A 17,641-nucleotide genomic window follows, 5' to 3' on the forward strand; every position below is an offset into this window, starting at 1 on the left:
ACCACTGCCATGACTTTGGTGAACACCCTCGGGGCTGAGGTGAGTCCGAACGGAAGGACCCTGAACTGGTAATGACTGGCCCCTAGCCGGAAGCGGAGGAACCTCCTAGACCGTCTGTCAATTAGAATGTGGTAGTATGCACCCTTGAGGTCTATAGAGCACATCCAGTCGTTCTCCTGCATTAAGGGGAGAATAGATTGTAGAGTGACCATCCGGAATTTTTCTTTGGGGACAAACACGTTCAGGGCAGACAAGTCTAGAGTGGGCCTGAGGTCCCCCGTCTTTTTTGGCACTAAAAAGAACCTTGAGTAGTAGCCCAATCCGGATTTGTCTGGGGGGACCCGCTGGATAACTTTTTCTAACAAATTTGAAATCTTTACGGTCGCCGCCTCTCTTTGATTGGGTGGGACATCAGGAAGGCGACCCCCTGAGGGAGGACGAAATAGGAAGGGAATTTTGTAGCCTCTGGATATAATTCGGAGCACCCATCGATCGTTCGTGATGGACTCCCACATTGACAGGTGCTTCGTTAAACGCCCCCCCCGACTGTCTCCAGAGCTGGAGTCGGGTAAGCCCTCAGGGATGCTGCGCAGGTCTCTCGGAAAAAGGCTCCCTAGACCCGAAGTTACGCGGTCCCCCTCTGCCTCTGGACTGGCATCCACCCTGCCCTCCTCTGTCTCTGGAGGGCACGGAGTCCGAAGCTGGATAGGATTGCTGAGACCTGCGGAACCACAGCTTCTTTTGCCCCCTCTGATTCATTGAGAAGGAACGTTGGGGGCTCGAGAAGCGGACTCCGACGGCAGACAGCGGCTTCCCATCCTTCTCGCTTTGGACTAGTGTATCACGTACGGTCTTGCCAAAAAGCGAAGAGCCGTCAAAGGGTGCGTTCGCGAAGGACGCCTTGAAAGGTTCCGTGAAATTACAAAGACGGAGCCAGGTGTGACGTCTCAAGACAATACCTGCTCCGCTGGCCCTTGCGGCTCCCTCCGAAGCATAAGACATTAGCCGCATGGACATATTTGAAATGGACTTGAGAGTGGCCATGCGTGTCGAGAACACGGTTTTGTCCTCGACCGACATGGACTCAGGTGGAGCTGTAGTGTATTCCTTGATCAAATCCCATTGCAGCCTGATTACATGCGCCATACAATTCAGCACCCTCACGGAGAAGGTTGCTGAAGCAAAGTTCCGCTTCCCTATACGGTCTAGCGCCCGGAACTCCTTGTCCGGCGGGTGGACCGTGGAGCTCTCCTGGGAGAGTTCTCTTTTAGTGGCAGCAGCCACCAACATGGCATCAACTGGAGACCCTTTGGCCCAAGCCTGCCTGTCTGAAGGGGGGGCTAAGGATTTTATCCAGTCGACGTGGGATAGGATCCATGGTGTCGGGTTCCTGCCAAGCCCTGGTAGTCAGGAGATCTACCAGGGGATCTGCCGGTGGGGACACCCAGGAGGTAGATGGGCCCGCTTCAAATGCCTCCAGAAATACGGACTCATCCGAGGAAGGTTTTTGGGCAGACCACCCCCCCCCCCAATACGCAACATTTCCATGATGTCTCCAAAGGAGACATCCTCGGGGGGTGACCTTGGGGAACTTTCCCTTTCCTCTAAGTCCGTATCTGTGGTGACGGACTCGGGGGAGTCCATGTGCCTCCTTTTACACGTCCGTTTACGAGGCACCTTCTCTGTGGGACTATCAGAAGAGGGCTCGTCAACGGCCTCTTGTTCCTCCGAGGGAACCAACTGGAGGGTCTGAGCAGGCTGTCCCGATGGAAGGATGATGGAAGTTAGACCCGTATGCAGTGGGGGGCAGAGTGATCCAAAGCCCGAGTCGGGGACCTGGAAGACCTCGACAGTACCCTCTTCACTACCTCGAACGCTGAGGGAGAACTACTCTCTTCCAGCCCTGAAAGCAGTCTCCTCGGCTCCGAGATAGGGATCGGGGTCGGAGCCGAAGCCATTGGATCCGAAAGGGAGGTGCTCTCCGACATAAGTGGCGCCGAAGGTGCTCCCACGGATCCGACGCCCAGCCCACTGCCCCGAAAGCTGGATCTGAGATACTCGAGGGTATAGTCGGTGTCAAGAAGGCTTGGGCCACCGGCGCCGACAAAACCCCGGCTCCAAAAGGGCCTGGATCCAAAGACTCCAAAACCCAGATCCGGGTTGAAGAAGGAGAAATTGGGGGCAAATATTGAAGCTGCACTCCCCCCCTGTGAGGGGGGGGGGCAGGAACACCCCCATCTGCATTTGGGTCTGCAAAAACCGACGCATTATCCTATCCATATCGGCGTCGAAGACAGAGACCTAGTAGATCTAGAGGAGGTCGTAGAGGCGGGCCTGCAGGGCCGCCTCGACGACCTCGAGGGTGATAGGAGCTCCTCCTCCGGCTCCGGTGAGAAGGAAGGAGATCGGAGCCGAGAAGGAGAAGGTCCGGACACCCTCGGGGGCGATTTAACAATTTTTGAAGGCGGAGCAGAGGGATGAGGCTCGGCTCGCCTCTTGCGTCTGTGCTTATCCCTAGAAGGAGAAGACTGAACTTCCTTCGTACTCAAGGCAGTAGTGGGAACGTCGAGTCCCAGCCTGAGTCGAGGGAATCAGGGGTGCAGAAGCTACCTGGGTAGCCTGCACCTTGGAGGGAGAGGAGGAAGAGGCCTCCCGCCAGAATAAGCCTGTTCCTTCTGTCCCTCTCAGTCCGGGGGCTGAAGGCTGCGCAAACCTGGCAGTCTGAAGACAAATGGGCAACCCCCAGGCATATAACGCACTGAGTGTGGCCATCAGCTGGGGAAAGCTTATGGCCACACCCAGTGCACTTTGAAAAAATAGCTTTATGGCCTTTGGCCATTTTCCTGACACACACACTCACACGCCCAAACACCTAGGGGAAGGGTTTGAATATAAAAACGCAATCCCGAAAACAAAAAAGGGCAGAGAAACACTCACAATACTCTCCTTTTTAAGTTTTAAGAAAAACTCTGAAAGAAAATTATTCACTTCCCTGTCTAAGCTCAGGAGCTCTTCTCAAGATGCTTGTTATTCAAGCCACGGCAAAAACGATCTGAGGTAGTGTGGTGGTGACAGGGGATTGTGGGTAGAGGGGCGGAGCTAGGAGCTCAGATCTTGAAGCTTGGAAAGCTGCCGGTCGGATCCTAGACCCACAGGTTGCAGAACAAATGAAGTAACTACTTCAGATCATTCTCTAAAGTGGGCAAAGCCAGAAAAACAGCTGCAAATTTAGGCATATCCAAATGTAACAAATCATAATACATTTTCTGTGCAATAGGAATTACATTCTGTTCCCACTGAAAAAAAAAACTCATTTTAGAGGTCTCAGAAGATAAATTTTCAAAAGGGAAATATGAGGCCACACTTCCCTCACAGCCAGTCTGTTCCGACTGAAGAAATTCCTGAATTACAGCCATCCTCCTCCAATTCCTGATAATCCAAGTCGGAAAAGAGGAAAATGCTTTTGTTTTCTTGCTTGAAGAAATATTAGGCAATGAAAAGACAGTAATGGGCTTCTTAGTACATTAATTACATAAATCTTGTAAAACTGCCTTCTTCTCATTCTTTAAAATGGAGCATTTCTCCTAGGCCTCCACTGAAAATAGGACCTGTGCTCAGTCGGACTTTCCTGGTAAACAAAAGGCAATAAATACATTTTCCCTGTGCATGAAAATATAACATGGAAAGGCAACTTTTTCTCACTAGGCTCATCTTTCCTGGGGAACTCCCTGTAAAATAACTCACCCAAAGAAGACATACTCATCCCAGACTCAGATTCCTTGTCTCTGCTGAGTGAAGAACCTTCTCTCACCCCTTCCCTTTAGGCATACACTAATGGTTCTCCCATGGTAAACACATCCCTACAGACGCAAAGGATGTGACTTTTTCCCCCCAGTCCTTGGTAGCTGTTGATGCAACACCAGACAGACCGGGGCAAAGAGGGAGGGATGGAAAATGAGTGGTTTGAGTAACCAAAATTGGTCCCAGCAGAGTTACCTACCAGCAGCTGAGGTACAACAGCAGTCAGCTTGAAACCCAGACTCCCTAACAAATTTCTTCTACTTGCAGACAGAGGAAGGTAAAACAACAGAGACCAGCAGCTACTCCATAGGTTAGTTGAGAAAGAGAGATCAAAAGTGGCTAGTGGAGCCAGGATGAATTAGTAAAAGGCAAAGGACAGAATAAGATACTGAGGTAAGTAAACCACTTAAGTCCCCCACAAGCACAACTATCTGTCCTAAATACACAAACCTAAAAGCGTGCAAGAACATTCTGTCAAAAAAAAGATTTTACCCAAAAAGTATACAGAAAACATTTTCACTCAAATTCCCTTAGAAATGCAATGCCATTCCAAAAAAAAAAAAAAAAAAAAAAGTTACACACTCACCATAATGATAGATCCCTGTTGTCTGTTTCTATCTGGTTCATCCTCCGGGTTATCAGATCCTAGGTCAGCCAACTTCCAAAACTCAGGTCGATCAGCTCTGCCTCCTCTATCTCTTACTCCACTACAGCTACCTTAGCTATATTTATCCCTCTCTCACTATTTTCTTTCACATCTAGGCCCCAAAGGGAGAAAAGCCTAAAAACTACAGACCCAAAGAAAAAGGAAAAATGGCCTCCCTGGTCGGACATCTCTGTGACAAAAGAAAGACAAGAATGCGGGTGGCGGGGGCCGGGGGTATTTGAACCAGATGGAATCACACAACACGGATCTATCATTATGGTGAGTACATAACATTCGTATACAATGTTGTCTTTTCTGTCTGGGTTCAACCTGTGGAACAGAATCCCACACCATGCATCACCCTACAGCAGTCTCATGGAGGGATATTGTGCAATACGGTGGAACCAAACAAAGCTCTAGATCTGGACTGGATATTCAATTTGTAGTGGGACAGGAAAGTGTGATGACCCACTCAAGTTGCAGCTGCACAAATGTCATCCACGGCAGATCTGGAGAAAAAGACTGTAGAAGTAGCCATGGATCTAGACCTTTGGGTTTGTTATTCAACTTTCCCTTTAAACCATAGCCGAAGGAAATGCAAACAGAAATCCATTTTGGATAAAGTAACCCTGGACCCAGGAGCATCCAACTGAGACTCAGAGCATGAGACAAGTAACTGATTAGACTTTTTGAAGGACTTTGTCCTAGCCAAAATAGAAGTGGGGTCTAGACCATTCCTTTACCTGACAGGAGAAAATTCTTTACACGACTTTTAAAGCAGAAGCGGGCTCATCAGACCCAGCAGACCTAGGGTCCAACAACCCTACCAGAATCTGAAGCCATCCCATCCTGTCCAGATGCAGAGACCACGGCTGAACTATCAACAGCAGAAGCCCCAAGTGGAAAGGACAACCCAGACACTGGGACTGTCAAACCTGGCCCACAGATTCTTGTCTTGACCAGTCTACCCCAAAGTCCACCTAGCTCAGACACTACCGCTGTTGAGGAGACCAAAGGGATCACAGTCACTATTGGCCAGGCCATTGGCACTGATCCTAAGGAATAGAAGACAACTCTTTCTGAAGATCTCGGATCCTTAAGACCCAAGGGGGGAAACCAAGATACAGGAAATGAAGCTTTGGAGAGCCCACAGTTGATGGAATGAGACCTAACTACATCTGTGCCTGTAGGAAGGATTACAGCAAGTGTTCCAAGTCCAAAGTCTTCAAACTCCCAACGATTGAGATGACCACAGCAAGGAGGCCACCAAAGGTGGCTTGGAGGATTGCTGACCAGGCAACAGATCTGGCCTACTGGTCCAAGCCGGGGAAGCTGGGATCCAAGGTTTAGACAGGGATAATTTTAGTAAAAACTCCACTAGAGTCAAAGGAGAACATCCATCCCAAAAGAACCCCTAATCAGGAAGGGGGTTGGGACACTAATGGTAAGGGAGGGTTCCTTGCCAGCGAATGAAGTCAAAGGAGACAATCTCTGAGGTACAGAAACCAAAGAAGATAGACTCAGAGACCCAAGTCCAGAAGGTGATCGGCACAGAGAAATCAGAACGGAGGCCACCTTGGGGTCTGAGGGTCTTGGGACTTTCAAATCCACTTGGCCAGAAACAGTAACAAAAGACAGGGGCAAAAGACTATGGTTATCCTTGGAAGATGTGGGGCCCTTAGCCTTTTTATGACCTGACTTGTCCCCTTTCCTGCAGAATGCAGACAGAGGCCCCCAAATGCAGAAGATCCTTAAGCCTGGGTTTTGGCCTTCCTCTCACTGATAGCATGAAAGTCAAAGCCTTTCCAAATGGCATAAGGGGACTCCATGTGAGCAGCCCCAAGGCAAAGTCATGAGCATCCTGAGAGAAAAGCTTCCACCTAAATGAAGCACACTTTATCCATAACACAAATAACACTTACCCAATATAATGCAAAACACAGCAAAATCCACAACACAAGTCATGAAAAGTGGGAAACACACCTACAATAACTTACTTTAACAACTAGTCAAAAAACCTATCACAACACTACACTACACACACACTACAATAATCACTAGTACCAAAATTCAAGTAAAGGAGCAAACAAACTTCTCCATAAAGGACACAAGCAAATGAGTGAACCAGTGAGGTGCCATCCATGAGGTAGCTCAAGTGAAGTGGCAGGTTATGGGTAGAGGAGGCAGTGCTCAATGAGCTGAAGTCTTGTAGAGTTGGCCGGCATCGGCTCACATAACCCACAGGTTGAACTCAGACAGAAAAGACAACATTGGATCATACTGTTTCCTAGCAAACATAACATTTTAATTAGAGAAACAAGTTTTCCTCAGAAAAAAATACTTTAGTAGAAGGTTTTCCCAAGTGGGTGAACTTATCTGCCCAGCCTTGGAAGGATTGCTGTCAAACAGTTCCAAAGGGCCTACCAAATGCAAACTCTTCTGTCGCAAAAAAGCACTGAAGAAACTGGTGCCCTACTTGCCTTTATATTGTTGGCCCCTCAAAATAAAAAGGCAAACAAGCTGCAGAGGTGGAGGCTGCTCTGGTAGAGTGAGTCCTGACCTCCTTAAGGGGGGTTTCTCATGTTTCTTGTAGGAGAAATGGATGCAGTGTGCTACCCATTTGGAAATGGTTTGTTTGGATTTGGCTTTGGCCACTGCCCCTGCAGCAAAGCTGACTAACAATTGATCAGTCTTTCTGAATGATTTAGTCCTGTCTAGATAGAATCTGAGCTGTGTGTGCACATCTAGAGAGTGCAGTATCCTTTCCCCCTTGTTTTATGGGTTAGGGAAAAAAGGTGGGAAATGAATGGATTAGTTGAGAGCCACACTGGACACCCCTTTTGGCATGAAGGATGGGTTAGTCCTGAAGGACACCCTGTCAGCATGGAAGATGATGAAGAGCTATACAGCCACGAGTGCTTGTAGCTCGGATACTCTTCTGGCTGAAGTGATGGCCAGAAGCAAGGTTGTCTCACAGGAGAGAAACCTTAACTCTGCTGAAACTGCTGGTTCAAAGGGGGCAGGGTGAGCTTTTCCAACACAAAGTTTAGGTCTCAAGCTGGTGTAGGTGCTCTTCTGGGTGGCCTCAAGTTGCTAGCCCCCTCTTAGGAACTGTTTGATGAGAGGGTGTGAGAAAAGTGGGTGCTCAGTTTTGAAATGAGCGGAGATAGCAGAGGCATGAATTTTAATAGAGGAAAAGGAGAGACCACTATGCAGCAGGGTCAGCTAGGTAATCCAGGATGAGAGGTAGGGAGAGCTGTGCCGTATCGGCTCGCTTAGCCTGGATCCAGGTGCAGAACCTTTACCATTTGTCAGCATAAGATTTACTAGTGCTAGGGTGTCTGGCCTCACGTATAACATATAGAACCTGTTTAATGAGATTGGCAGCTTGTTCAATGGTCAGGGAATACAACAGGTTGCCAAACTGAGGGTCTGCAATTGGGGATGCATGAATTATCCTTCCCTCTGGGTTAGGAGGGTTGGGATCTGAGGGAGATGCCATGGTAGCAGAAGGAACAGTCTGTGCAGCAGTGGGTACCAGTGCCGGCGAGGCCAGTCTGGAGCAATCAGAATTGTCCTCAGTTTTTCCTCACTTATTTTGAGCAGTACCGTGGTAATAAGAGGTAGTGGGGGAAATGCACAGACTGAGAGGTTGACCCATGGGAAGGATAGGGCATCCACTTTCCAGGCCCTGCAGTGAGTTTCCCTGGTGAAGAACTTGCTGAGCTGATGGTTGGAGTGCGAAGCGAAGAGGTCGACCTTCTGGGTGCCCCATTTCTGAGTTATTATGGTGAAGGTTCTTTGGTCTAGTTGCCACTCGCATGGGTCCAGAAGATTTTTGCTTAATTTGTCTGCCAGAGAGTTTAGAGACCCTGGCAAGAATTGTGCTAACAGGCTGAGGCCGTGTGCCAAAGGGTCATGGCGAGTCTGCATAGAGGGAAGGAGTGAGTCCCTCCCTGCTTGCTGATATACCACATCACAGTGGTGTCTGTTTTGATCAGAAGAGGCCCTGGGGAGAGAAGGGGCCTGAAAGCTGTCAATGTGTGCTGGATAGCTAACATCTCTTTTTGGTTGATGTGCAGTTGTATTTGATGTGGGCTCCATTGGCCCTGTATGCACCTGCCAACCAGGTGTGCACACCAGACATAGTCTGATGAATCTGTGGTGAGGGTCTAGGTGGCGTGGGGTGGTGATAAGGGTAGTCCCTTGTTGTGGTAGCATGCTGCTGCCCACCACAGAAAATCTTTCCTTAGGTAAGGTATCATTGGTATAAGAGTTTCCAGGTCTTGACAGTGTTGACACCAAGGGCTTTTTAGGTACCACTGAAGTTTCCTCATATGCAGTCTGGCATATGGAATGAGTAGGATTGCAAGGTGCCATGAACCCCAGAGCTTGCAGGATTTTCCTTGCGGATAACTGGGGTCTGGTGGCTAGTTGTGAGAAATAGGCTGTCAGGTAAGTTTGGTTTTTTGGTGTATGGAAAGCCATCTGGGATGCTGTGTCCAGGCTTGCTCCCAGGAATATAATCTTTTGGGTGGGTAGTACTTTGGATTTCTTTTCGTTGATAGTGTACCCTAGGGAGGCCAGGTGCTTAAGCAGCTTTTCCTGTCTGCCTGATTTAGGCAGTCATCTAAGTATGGGTAAATTTGAATATTTCTCTGTCTGCAAAAAGCAATGGCGGGAGACAGACATTTTGTGAAAACTGTGGGAGCAGTTCATAAGCCACAGGAAGTGCAGAGAACTGAAAGTGCAGAGATCCTGCCCTGAACCATAGATATTTCCTGCATGATTCCCTGACTGGGATGTGGAGGTAGGCCTCTTTTAGGTCTAGGGTGGCTAGTTAAGCATTCTTGGAAAGCATAGGTAGTAGTTGCTGGAGGGTGAGCATTCTGAATTTTGGTATCACCCGGAAGGTGTTTAGAATGGATAGATCAAGGATGAGGCGCCAGGTACCCTATTTTCTGGGTACAAGGAATAGCCTGGAGTAGAAACCTTGGCCTATCTGTTCTGCAGGAACAGAACAGGGAAAGGACTTGCTTTTTGGCCTCTGCCTACTGGTTTGGAGGAAGATCTGGGAACCTTTTTGGGGTTGGTAGTGTGTGGAAAGAAAATTTGTATACCTGGGACACTATGTTGAGGACTCAGCGGTCGTTGGTAATGGTGGCTCAGGTGCTTGCGTGGAAGGAGAGTTTTCCTCCTAGAGGCAAGTACAGGTGGGCAGAGGGTGGGGGTGGAAGTGGAGAGTCATTGTGAGTTCTTACCATGAGGGGGTGGCTTTGCACTCCCTGGTTTGCTTTGATTTCTGCATTCCCTGTGGCTGTTGTCTGGGGGGTCTGCTTCCACGGGGGTCTGGGCTGAACTGACCTGGAGGGGGCAGGAATAGACCAGTGCTTGGAGGGGCAATGCCGGCTGGACCTGCAGGAAATCCTTAACTGTCTGCATAAATTTAGCTTTTTCTTCCATATTTTTTAAGACCTCCTCTGCCTTGGTGCCAAACAAGTTGTCTTTATGCAATGGTGCATCCAATAATATAGACTTGACATGGTCTGGCAAGAACTGTTCCTTAAGCCTAGCATGTCTTCTAAGGACAAAACCGGTGACTGCTGCCCTGCAAGATGCTTCTAAGGTGTCAAAACAACAGTGTAAGGTGTGCTTAGTTATTTGACTTGCAGAATGCATTAACTCTTGTAACTATTTTCTACACAAGCAGGAAAAGATATTTTTTTGTTTGATGAGTTCCATGGTATGTTGCTGAAATTTTAGCATATGGAACTAACAATTTAGTGGTCTAATTTGCCCCATCTGTCTAATGCTCGGGAATCCCTATCTGAAGGGGGGGATTCTTAGCAGAAGTTGCTTTAATTCCTTTAGGCCCTTGAGAAATAACCTCAGGGTCAGCAGTAGGATTTTTGAAAAGAAATTTGCGCAAGTCAGGGACTCTGTAATACCTGTCAGGTTTCCTGGGAGCAAGAGGGAGGATTGTCAGGAGTCAAACTAGATTCCATGAAAACATCACCCACAACATCCAGGACAGGAGGAAAGGCCAAGGGTCTGTGCTGTGGAAGATCTAAGAATTCCCTGAGTCTCTTTTTAGACTGAGGGTAGTCCTGACATTCTCACTGGAAATGCTCCCTTAAAGTATGAAGGGTTTCCTCAAAGGAAAAGTCCTCGGGTGGGGAGGCTGAAGGAATAGATTTCTCTGCATCAGAATCCTCATAAGCAGAGAGGGGTTGCATGTCTTCATATTCAGATGCATCAGAGTCATTGGACTCCCGTTCAGATAAAACTACTGGGGACAGATCTCTTTTTCTTTTGGAAGGGGTAGCTCGGCTTCCCCTGATCAGCATTAAAAGGTCTTCCACCATTTTAAGCATATGAGACTGAGGCAAGGAAGCAGGTGCCTGAGAGTGGGTCGTCTGTTTCTTGGGTGTGGTTTGTACCCCGCGCCTTAGAAACCCGGTAGTTTCTGAAAGAACAGTAGATGTGAAAGGAGTCAGTTTGTGTCGGGAATCAGTAGTGCGAAGTACTTCCTCGGAAGCCAGTGCCTGCTCAGCTACTCCGGGCCCATCCAAGGTAGAGATAACCGCAGGAACCTTAGTCGATGAAGAGTTTTGTAGCATACCTGACTCCGAAAGGTTCTCGGTAGCGGCCTGCAAATCCACAGAAGCGGGCATTAGGGGCTGCGAAAGCGCATCACTAAGGACCAGAAAAACTGACGACTAGCTTCACAGAAGCGTTGTCGGTAGGTTTGGACCTGTGCGGTCTGTCTCTGTCTTTATCATTACGTTTTTTCGAAATATCTGCTGTCGGATGGCTTACCTAAGCCATATCGGAATTCGAGGACTGTGAGCGAAAATATCTAGCTACAATAAGGGCCTGACAATGTATAGTTCTGGCACTGAAGAAAGCACAAAAGCGACAGCGAGTGACGTCATGGTCTGGTCCTAAGCAAGTGATGCAGTAAGAATGAAAGTCTCGGTGTGGTATTTGCTTTCCACAGGCGAGACAAATGTTAACTTTTTCTGACATCCGTTAGACCATAAAACTTCAGCTTCAATTCGATAAAAGAGTAGCGGCCAACCGGCACTCATGCAAACTGCTTCGGGATCCTTGGCAAGAAAGACTGATGTAATGGTGTCAACTGCCTTACTTTATACTACTGACGACCTGACGTCAGTCCTGAAGCGACAGCAATCAACGCAGAAATACTAAGTCTCTGGTATTCGGGCCGACTGAGGGCTACCCTGGCAGGGACAACCCAAATGTTATAACTACAACAGTGAAACACAAAGAACATCCTTGAGCTTTACAAGGCTGACTGGATGGATAGGATCTTTAAAAGTGTCAGATGTTAATACTGCAAATGGTCGTATGAGAACATCTTGGTGTTTTCTGTTACAGCCAGGGGTTTTCTTCTCTATCGGCTTGAAGACATCAGCAGCACTTGAGCCATGGCAGACAAAACTACATTTTATTATATTCCATTTTACCCTTTTTCAAAGCTAATCTTGACAGTTCTAACAAACAACAAATTCCCAGCCTATTCCTATACAAACATACTCTCCAAATCATCATACATATTTGGAACTCAGATGACGAAGTTAATCTATATTTGGAGACTTGTCGTTGTTTGTCTCAGAACTGGAATAATCACTTTACCAACACTTTTTATTACATTAAAATACTGACATGCTGACAGACCTACAAATTACATCAATTTAAATGAAAACACTAGTTTGAAAACAGTACTGTTTGAAAGACTCACTGATCATCTGGCATTGCTCTGACACCCTCTACATTAACTGTGAGGGTCTGGCTGCTTCCAAGGACTTTGTGAAGCGATTCCACTAGTTGCTGCTGGTGACTTCGGATGTCTGTCTCTTTCTTGTTGAAGACTAATGCCACTAAACCATCTTCATCTTTACTATTTGGGATGCAGCTGTAACCTACAGCCTAAGCATAGAAAGCAAGAAAATAATCACAATCTAGTACACACCAATACATTTTTTAAAGCTTCTATTACAGGAAACGTTTTGTTCAAATGGTATGGCAAACAGTGTGTGCAATTAATAGATTATGAACAAATAAAAGTTATTACAAAAAAGAGCTACAGTCACTCTACCAGGTTACAACAGAAATATTCAAATTCAACAAGGGTCTGTTTATCAGCTTTAGACAATTAAACAGCTAAATGTTTATTCTGATAATGTCATGAGCGTGGACTCAAGCTGACAGATCAATGCAACTTTCAGCAAGTTCCACTCATGGGAAGAAAACTTACTTTTGTGGTCATGAAAGGTATTTTTTTTTACAAGGGAACCCCCCCCCCCCACACACACACACACACACACACACTGTCCCCATATACATCTACACACACACCTCTGCAGCTGCACAACATTATGGTAAAGAACAAACTCCATTAGTTCTGACATTGGCTTTCATTAAGTTTGTATCATAGACTAAACACTGCAATTTGAAGGGACTCAGAAACTGAAGGATATAACTGGTATGGTGGTCAAGAACAGTTGGCTTTATTTGCAGACGATATTATTTTATACTTGATAAAAACAAAAAAAAGTACATCTCAGTTTTGTGGAACATTCTGAGATATTTTTGTGTGTTTTTGGGATACAAAATTAAAGATAAAACAAAGGCAAAAGCTGTAAACTATGTACTTGCACACAAATTGTTTCAGCAATATCCTTATCTATGGAGTCATGTTAAAAATGAAGTATTTAGGAGTATGGATTAAAAAGGATTCTGACATGTCATGACAGCTAAGGATATGGGGGAAGAGACTAAACAAAAGAAAATACAAAAACTGAGAAATTGAAAACTCTGTTTTATAGATATGGATAGCAAGATTTTTTTATTTTTTTATTTTACATTTGTTGACCGGGCTGGTCCAACTGGATATTGAGTCCATTTTCAGAGGAGGCCCGGGGAGAAAAGCTCTAAAAATACTTTCATTTATAAACATAATTACAGAGAGTAACATTTTAGTTAATGAGCATTTAAAGTATCAAGTTCTGTCAGGTGCAAAAGTTAGAACATTAACATACTAACAGTCAATTTACTTGTAGACTAAAAAAAAAAAAAAAATTAGTAGGCAGAAAAGGTGGAAATAGTAGAAATAGATGGAAATGTTAGTCAGGGTTTATGCAGGGGCAGAGCCAGTGGGTTCTAAGGAAAGTTTTGAGCTGGGTTTTAAAGCAGTGAGGAGAGGAGATGGAAGAGAGATTGTCAGGAAGAGAGTTCCAGGATTTTCCAATAGTGTTAGAGAACAAGGAGTTAACTGCCAAGTTGTTGGCTTTACAAGTTGCTATGAGACGTTTGTTAGAAGAACGAAGGCTTTTGAGGTTGCAGTAAGGAGTTATAAGGGAAGTGAGTATAGCGGTATTAGTGGGCTTGTACAGAATTTTTTGGGCTAAGCAGAGTTGATGGAACAAGATCAGATTTTGCAATTCTAGCCATCCTAATTCCTTTACGTTTTTGCAATGGTGAGTTCTGCAAGTAGAACCAGAGGCAAATCTGGCGATACCATTATAGGCAGTAGACAGTTTCTTGAAGTTAGATTTGGAAAGGTTAGTATAAATAGGTGAGGCATAAAGAAGGGTTGAAACCAGATGGGAGTGGGCAATGGAGGTTCTGGCCAGTGGAGTAAGGTATGGTTTGATTCTATAAAGTAAGCCTAGTTTTCTGTTGACTTGTTTAATAGTGTTATTTATGTGAGAATCAAAGGATAGGTTATCTATTTCAACTCCCAGGAGCCTAGTTGAGGGGTCAGGAGATATACTGGTGCCATTATTAGAGAGGACTGAGAAGTTGAGAGGAGGGGACTTGCGGGTGGGGGAGAAGAGTAACAATTTGTTTTTTTTTTTTTAGGGTTTAAGATTAGACATCATTTAAGGAACTAAGTTTCTGCGGTTAGAAAAGTCTGCTGGGTGATGGAGTGTAGTTCAGGGGCTGATGAGGCAGAACAGATCAGAGTAGAAAAGTCAGCTTATTGTATACAGGTAGCTAAGAGAATACTAGTTTGCAGATCATTAATAAAAATAGAAAACAGAAGGGGGCCAAGAATACAGCCTTGGGGAACTCCTAGAGAAATGGGAAGTGGTTCGATGTTATTATGCCAGAGTACTGCCTGTTGTCTATTTTGAAGGTAGGAGTGGAACCAATTTATGGCACTAGAGCCTAAGGCTAATGTTTTCAGTAAATTTATTAGAATCTGGTGATTGACCATATTGAAGGCTTGGGATAGGTCAATGAAGAGAGCAGAGGAGAGGATATTATTGTTCCGATTTTTGTTGATGCAGTCAGTGAAGGAAAGGAGGGCAGAAGTGGTGCTATGGAAGGGTCTGAAACATGCTGACAGTTGGATCGGAGGTTGTTATTTAACAGGTGTTTAAGAAGCTGTTTTTGGATACATTATTCCATTATTTTAGCAAGTGGGGAGAGAAGGGCTATGGGTCGGTAGTTAGAAAGCTCTACTGAGTCACCACCTTTATGTAGGGGAACGATATGTGAGGTTTTCCAGATTGAGGGAATATAGCCTTCGGTAATGGTTCTGTTAATTAAAATGGAAATAGGATAGGCCAGTGGTTTGGCAGCAATTTGTAGATATTGTGGGGTAGAAGGTCAGCAGATAGGGAGGAGGGTTTAAGTTTGTGGAGAAGAGAGCAGATGAGGGATGTGGGTACAGGCTGAAGTTGTAATTGGGGAACAGAAGTGGGAGGGGAGGTGGGCTGAGAAGCTATAAAAGGGGATAGTTGTTTAGATAGTGACTGGACAGTTTCAGTGAAGAATGTATTAAAGGCATCAGCTGTTTTGGGTTGTTATGGGAAAAGTTTAAGGGGTGTGGGGTGTCGGAGTGGCCAGGTTTTAAGAGTCTATTAATCCCTGCCCAAAACTTTTGTGGGTTTAGCTGGTTAGTTTGTTGTAGGTGGCAGTAGTAATTTCTTTTGTCTAGAAGTACGGCTTTTTTTGTAATGTTTATTATTTGTCTAAATTTAAGATGGTCGCTGGGATCTTTGGTGCTATGGTATTTGGTCCAAAGTTTATTTTTCATAATTATTTTATGCTGTGTCTCTTCTGAGAGCCAAGGGGCTTGTTTAGAGCGAATTCTGACAGATCTTAGAGGGGCATGAGAGTCTAGTATAGACAGGAATTCTGAGTTGAAGTATGCAACAGCATCATCTAGTGGCAGAAGTTTAAGTGGAGACCAATTTGTAGTTTGTAATTCAGCAAGGAAGGATTCAGGGTTGAAGTTTCTATTTGTTCTGATTTGTTTATATTTAGTAAGGCGAGGAGTGGGGCTTTTATGTCTTATTAAATGGGTGAGGGCATGGGTCACTTATGTCGTCAGATAGCAGTCACAATGTTTTTCAAGTTCAAGGGCATCAATTTCAGAAAAAAAGTTCAAATAAGCAGGATCAGTAAGCATTCAACCAGATATCCCCAGCTCAGAAGGGCTATATTTATATTTACAAGTCAAAACATTTTTTTTTTTTGCTGTTGAAAATAAGACCAAACACTAATGCGTGTGAATGTTCTAATGGTGTTTGAGCTGGCTGCTTTTTCTGTGAGCTCAAATTGTATCAGGTTCAGGAAATTCACACATACCCTGCTGTTGTGTGATCCTGCCCCTTACCTTCATAAAAATCTTCCCATAACACTGCCACTATACAAGACACACTTGGAAGCACAAACATTCACAATCACACACACAGTCACACACACACACATCTATCCCTTAACGGGTCTACTACTAACGACCGAAACGACGATTCCCCGACAGAAAACTCACCGACGCCAGATGACCGACAGGTAAGTGTACCGACAGGGTGATTTGCCGACAGCGGAAAGACCGACAAGGGAATGTGCGATTGCGACGCGGTAAGTGTGCGATAGTGACGGAGTTAGGAGCGGTCAGGTAAGTGCTCGAGATTGTGGGATGTCGGGTTAGGCTGTGGGAAAGGTGAGTGTGTGTTCGTGTCGGAGGTATGGTTCGGGTAAGGTAAGTGTGTGCTAGTGAGGGACTGTAGTTTAGGGACGGGTTAAGTGAGTTAGGGTTAGGGTGCAGGTAGGTGATGTGTGCGTTAGTGTCGGAGCTTGGGCTAGGGGTGGGTTAAGTGAGTTAGGGTTAGGGTGCAGGCAGGTGAAGTGTGCGATAGTGTCGGACCTTAGGGTTAGGGTTGGGTCAGGGCTAGTGTGTATGCTATGTAGTGTCGCGAGTTGTTTACGTTCCGTGTGTCGGTGTAATGGTGTTCGGTGTTTTGCGTTGTCGGGTTTGTGTGTTGTCGGTTATTTGGCGTCGGTGAGTTTTGTGTCGGGGAATCGTCGTGTCGTGTTTAGTAGTAGACCCCCCTTAACATAAGCCTAAAATACACAAACTTGCACACAAATGTAAAGCACCTATCCTTCACTCATCCCCAACCCTAACCCTAAGTCACATAAATATGCACAAACAATCTTACCTCTTACCCCTCCAACTCCACTTACCTGTCTCGACATTATACACAGTCAAAATTTCCACAGCTCTGAAACCACACCCACTGCACTTGTCGAAAACACCGCATTCTGGAAAACTCAGATCACTCATTACACACAGACGCACACGAACACTCATGTATGGAATGCTGCTAAGTTCTAAAATTATGGAAAAAGACATGCTTGTTAACCACCTTTCTGACATCAGAAAGATGCTTAACAAGATTAAGCTAAGCACCTTTCCCTGCTGTTAGAATCAGTCTCTTGCTAGAATGTTAATGTCAGTATGAGTCACTGAAGAAGAATGGTAGGAAACTGTTGAAGCACTTCACTGAAACTTTTTTAGGCTAGAAAAATCTGAGTCACATATTCAACATCTTCCTGTTAGTGTCCTTGTGGGAACTGTAACACACTTAATGCTTCTACACATTCTATAACCTTTTGAGTACATCAGGGCAGGTAATGATCCATGTACTACAGGGAATTATGAATAGGTCCCTCTTGTCCTCATCTAGATTATTTGCTCTCGACATTGATGTCAAGATTCACTTTAAGTTCACTGTTGAGGTGAATTTCTTGACAACCATGTGTAGAACTGATCTACTTCATTTGACCTAACTTCCAATTGCCTGAAATTCACTTGACTGAGACCAAATCACCTAAACTTCACTTCACCTAAATTTCACTTGACCTAAAACTCAT

General features: G+C 45.5%; 1 protein-coding gene across 3 annotated transcripts in view; it reads right to left on the reverse strand.

Moving 5' to 3' along the window:
- The window catches only part of NUP54 (nucleoporin 54), a 1,988,420-nt gene that overhangs the window by 719,289 nt on the left and 1,251,490 nt on the right, over positions 1 to 17,641 (reverse strand). For all 3 annotated transcript variants that reach the window (XM_044061229.1, XM_044061231.1, XM_044061230.1), the window contains one exon: positions 12,213 to 12,400. In XM_044061229.1, the coding sequence (XP_043917164.1) occupies positions 12,213 to 12,400 (188 nt within the window). The remainder of the gene's footprint in view (positions 1 to 12,212; positions 12,401 to 17,641) is intronic.

This window comes from Protopterus annectens, chromosome 2.part0 (genome assembly GCF_019279795.1).
Source record: "Protopterus annectens isolate FY-2018-M chromosome 2.part0, PAN1.0, whole genome shotgun sequence".
Lineage (NCBI taxonomy): Eukaryota > Metazoa > Chordata > Ceratodontiformes > Protopteridae > Protopterus > Protopterus annectens.